A 5206-nucleotide genomic window follows, 5' to 3' on the forward strand; every position below is an offset into this window, starting at 1 on the left:
GATAGAGAGCAGAAACTGTCCCCAGCAGCAGAAGGAGCAGGAGCAGGCAGCCTTTCATGTTCCTACAGTCGTCTTATGACAGACACACAGCTCCACGTTCCCTCCTGGGGTCTTCCCTTGTGTCTGCACGGCCCCTGGAACACAGTGGAGAGGCAGGGTCTGCTCAACTGGTAGATTAAAGGGCAAAGTAGAGAGCTTCCTTGTCTCCCAGCGAACAGAACCCGAGCTGGAGAATCAGGGGAAGAACAGGGGGTTGTCAGCCCAAGTCCCTTTTCCTGAGAGAACATCACTGCTCCCTGGGACAGAGCTCAGCTCAGACCAGCATTCCTGCAAGAACAAGCGTGCTCACCTTCAGGGCCAGAGTCAGACACACTGGGGAAGAAGGGGGAGGACAGGGGTCATTAAGGTGTACAGGACCGGAGTCCCCGCTGGTTCCCATATAAAGCCTGGGTTCTTCCCAGGCCTGGACCTGTCCTCCCGGGGAAACCGAGGGAGTCTTACCTCCTGAGAGTCTGAAGCCTCCGCTCTCAGCCTCTGGCTGTTGGCGCACAGAAGCTGCCCTTATACTGGGCTTTGGGGAAATGGGAAGAGGCCAGGAGGATTGCCCCAGGCTCGGGGGTTGGACAGTGGGGCTGATAAGAGGTTGGCTCAGTCCTCCCACCCTTGGGCCCTGCACTCTGTTGGGACGTCAGGGACCTGCCTCCTGTTTGGACATAGATGCCCCAACACCCTAGTAGGCTCCAGAAGCCCCCGTGACTACTGTCCAGACTGAATTTTTATCAGTGCCCCTAAAGGGTCGAGGTCTGTACAATCCTCTTCAGTCCCAGAAGCAGCCTTCCCTGGGTCAGTTTTCCAGCAAATGCCATGGAGGATCCGGGGGGCAGGGAGACCAGGGGGAGGAGGGGGAGGGTAAGGGGAGGCTCAGCCCTCCTGAGCTCTTGTTCGGCCGTGTGTGCACGCTTCCTGTGCGTCACATCCCTGGATCCTCACCTTCCTCACCTCGGTCCCACGAGGACGTGCGATCAGCCCGACTTCACTGATGTGAAGAGTGAGATTCAGAGAGGGCAGGTGACTTGCCAAGGTTGTGTGGGAAGTGGGGGAGCTGGGATTACTAAGCCTTTGAGGCTGAAACCCTTCTCTCTCTGTCTGTCTGTCTCCTTCTTTCCCTTCTTCACTCTCTTCCTGTTTCTCCCTCTCCTTCTCTCGCTCCGTCTCTTTCTCTTAATGTGTGAAAATTTTATGCTCTTTCCTTCATGCCATGGCTCTAGATCAAGGTCCTCAACCTTTGTATCTTTACTCCTGGGAGTGAAATCATTCTGTTTTGGAGGCTGGGGGCGTGATCTGTCCTGCATCTCATAGAAAGTTTAACAGCATCTTTGGGTCTCTGCCCACTGGAAGTCAGTCGTGCCTCCCCCAGTCAGGCACTAGGATATGCCCCCACACATTTACAAATAACAATGGAAAGTAAAATTGCCCCTCTCAGGACCACTGATCTAGAACAGGCCATTTCGTCCAGCCTTGAGCCCTATCTGCTGGCAAGGAGACAGCAGGTGGAATGGAGACCTTCCTACAAGGTCGTTCGGACGCTCCGTGGGCCGCCCTCCTGCCGACCCGCACTCCCCGTCTCCTACCAGCTCTGTGTCACCACCGCGGTGTGCAGTGAGGGGCGGTGAGGGAGACACCAGCCTCGGCTGCAAAAGTTCAGGGGACACAGAAGTATCCAGTAGTCAAAATAAATAAATAGTTTGTGCAATTTTTCTTAAGTATCAGCATAAACGCCAAAGTACCGTGATGAACAAAATGTCTAAATACTGATCAAGTTCCAGCCACATTCACTGCAATCCAAGGAGAGGCCAGCAAGGGCTGAGGCTGGATTCTGCCAGACGTCCCGGCCCTGAGCCCGTAGACCCGTCGGGGCGGGGCCTCCCTCTGGGGTACCCTTGCGGGACAGTGCATCGTTGTTCCTGCACTCTGCCCAGCGGTCCAGCGCTCAGGGCACCAGGGACAGGGCGCCCAGAGACTGACCGGCCTCGATGCCTGCCCCTGCTCTGCTCTCCCCAGGGCCCTGCAAATGGAGAAGTATCTGAGAGGTCACTTCTGGGCTGATTACAGAGTAACGGTCTCAGCCGTTATCTCCCGGGGCCAACGGACCCGACCCTCAGCTTATCTACCTGACTTGGGGCTTGCGGGGGAATTGGTCAATTCCAGAGAGGGAAAACCTGGTCTTCAGATTTCAAGCTGGAGACTTCCCTTGGAGGAGGAGTGGAGGCCTAGGCACCCCTCCATTATTCTCCCAGTCCCGGGCCCAGGCCAGGGACACCATTCCACACAGCAGCTGGGATGACCAATAACATCGGCTGGTGTTGCAAACCAACGCCATGATATGCTTCTCAAGCGCTGTTTCATGTAAACATCCCTGTTTCACACATTAGGAAACGGCCTCTCAGAGAGCTGAAATAAGTCGCCAAAGACCACACGACAAGTCAGAAACAGGCCTTCCGGCTCCTTATCCGCCTGCCTACCCTTGGCCTCCTGTCCCTGGAATCCCATCCCTCTGGCCGGCCCCTCCCCTAAGCTGACCCTGGGCAAAGACATCCCAGTGACTTCAGGGACATCCTCAGTCATCCCGGTGATGTCTGCCGGATGTGAAACTGGAAACAGCTCTCTAGGCCTTGCCACGAGGCAGGTGGGATCTTAGTTCCCCAACCACGCGCTCTGCAGGGGAAGCTCAAAGTCTTAACCATGGGGCTGGAAGTCTGGACATAACATTTCTGGAGCTCCACACCATCCCAACGCTGTGCTTCATTAAGGCTTTTGCATCCTTATCCTACCTTCTTAATCTTTACATTCACCTGAGGGACTTAGGTACCGCCGTTCTAGTCGACAGATCCTAGAGCGTAAGTATCTTGCCGAGGCCACACAGCTAATTAGAATCTTAGTTCCTTGACCAGGGATTTAATCTGCACCCCTGCACGGAAAGGCAGAGTCCTAACCACTGGACCACAGGGGAACTCCCAATATGACTCTTAAAAGATTTGGACCTTTATCTGTAAACCTGAAGAGACGTGTATGCTGTATCGTGAAGCGAAAAGAGAACAGCAAACTGCAGAGAAAAACAGCTAGTGTGAGCGCACTGCTGCCAAAAGGCCAGTGTGGGCTCTGGCTCCGTGCCCAGCACACACCAGTAAGCAGGCCAGGTGGTGGAAAGGCCTGCCCAAAGGCTGACTCCCCCCACCCCCGACAAGCGCGGCGTGAGAGCCTTCATAGACACGGAAGGGGCAGGGAGCCGCACGCAGAAACAGCACCGTCAGCTGTGACAGTCATCTTCAGGTTGGCCATCGATGGTCTGACCAGCGCCATCGTGGTTGAACTAGCTACAGTTAATCTTCAGTTCCGGGGGCACTTGTTCCCATTTCTTTGAAGCCAATTATCGGAATTGTGGCTGCTCATGTCCTGGGTACAGTCTGATCATCGTGTAGTTAACTTCTCCACCTGGTGTTTCAGTATCGATAAGACAGCTCACGGGATATGGCTCAGAACATGATCTGTAGCCCTTGAGAAAGAACTAAAAGTCCTTGACTATGCTTAATGACTACAGTATTATTATTTATTCTCCTTACACTCTTTTCCTTTGTCTCAGCATTTCTCACTCTTCTGATTGAACTTTTACTTTTTGACTGAAAGTTTCCACGTGCAAAAGGCAGGCAGACGACATGGTGGGGGGGTGGGGGCGGAGAAGGGCCATATGGTCCTGCTCCATCTCAATACTTTACAAAGGAAAAAACCGTATGCAAGTGTCTATCTGTGAGTTTCCTTTATACAACCACAGACCGTGGGGCTGCCATGCTCAACAGATCCACGCTAGCCTGTTGACCTTGGTGGCCTCCAGGAGCAGAAGGAAGAGGGAAGATGGCTGTCTCCCTTCTTGTTACAGCTGTGCATGTCTCAGTGGCTGTGATCTGTGTGTGTGCCCTCTGAAATTTTGCAAGAGGCCTTAGTAATGACTTTGTGAAATACACAAACCCCACCCTGGGACATTTGGATTGCCTGGTAGATCTAGAGTGGAGGGCATGTGTGCCCTTTCAAAAAGCTTCCCAGCTGACTCTTCTGATGGAAAATGTATCTGACAATCACAGTCATGGGGATGTCTGAGCACAGGAAATATTCGTCTCTGCCTGACCCCACTTCCTTGAGAATGTAACCACTCAATTAGGACATCCCTGGTGGTACAGTGGATAAGAATCCAATTGCCAGGAGACATGGGGTCGATCCGTAGTCCAGGAAGATTCCACATGCCTCGGAGCAACTAAGCCGTGCACCACCAGTACTGAAGCCCACGTGCCTAGAGCTGTACTCTGCAGCGAGAGAAGCCACCATACTGAGAAGTCCACGCACCGCCAGGAAGAACAGTCCCCACTCCACACAACTGGAGGAAGCCCGCACTCAGCAACAAAGACCCAGGGCAACCGAAAACAAACAACAATACACAATAGTTAATTTAAAAATAATAAAACTTAAAAAAAAAAAAAGAACTTAATGACTCAGTTGGTCAACCTACCAGCCTTCATTATGGTAACACATACTGCTCATTTTAAACCACGGTGCATTGCATACATTACCTCATTTACAACAACCTAGAGAGCTAGTGGCTGATATCTCCATCGTGCAGGTGAGGAAACCAAGGCTCAGTGTGGCTCCTCACCCACTCTGCACTCCCCCTCCCCACATTGGGTCGACTTCCTCTACATACGCTCTTGTAACTCCATGTGCTTGAACTTCAGAGTGCCTGTTGGAGTTAGTCATTTTCTCTTTTTTGAGAGATTGTCTGGTTAGTGGGTTAACATCTATCTCCCTTCTAGGCTATAAGCTCCAGAATAGCAGAAACCACATCTGTTTACTCGCGCTCGTATCTTTGGTGCCTCGTACAGTGCCTGCTCATAGTAGGTCCTCAATAAAGATTGTTCAATGAATGGATGGTTAAGTACATTGTTCAGGCAAATAGCGGGGTTGCAACTCAAATTCAGTTCTCCCTGGCACCAAATTTCTGTTCCCTTTCACGTGCTTGATGTATGTCAAAAGCCAGGCCATCCATCTAGGTGCAAACAAAATCACAGCAGAGTACAATCCTTGCCCTCAATTTGTTTACAGTCTGGCTGGTAAGAGGAAACACATCCAGGTTAAACAAGAGGAGAAAGATTAAGACCCA

At 52.1% G+C, this 5206-nt stretch overlaps 1 protein-coding gene across 1 annotated transcript in view; it reads right to left on the reverse strand.

Moving 5' to 3' along the window:
* The window catches only part of LOC104984030 (proteoglycan 3-like), a 7855-nt gene extending 7327 nt beyond the window's left edge, over nt 1–528 (reverse strand). The window contains exons 1-2 of the mRNA XM_010833624.1: nt 502–528; nt 5–134 (exon numbers count right to left, since the gene is read on the reverse strand). Of these exons, the coding sequence (XP_010831926.1) occupies nt 5–58 (54 nt within the window). The 5' untranslated portion in view covers nt 59–134; nt 502–528. The remainder of the gene's footprint in view (nt 1–4; nt 135–501) is intronic.
* Nucleotides 529–5206: the final 4678 nt, after the last annotated feature.

Source organism: Bison bison, unplaced genomic scaffold, assembly GCF_000754665.1.
Source record: "Bison bison bison isolate TAMUID 2011002044 unplaced genomic scaffold, Bison_UMD1.0 scf7180017863815, whole genome shotgun sequence".
Lineage (NCBI taxonomy): Eukaryota > Metazoa > Chordata > Mammalia > Artiodactyla > Bovidae > Bison > Bison bison.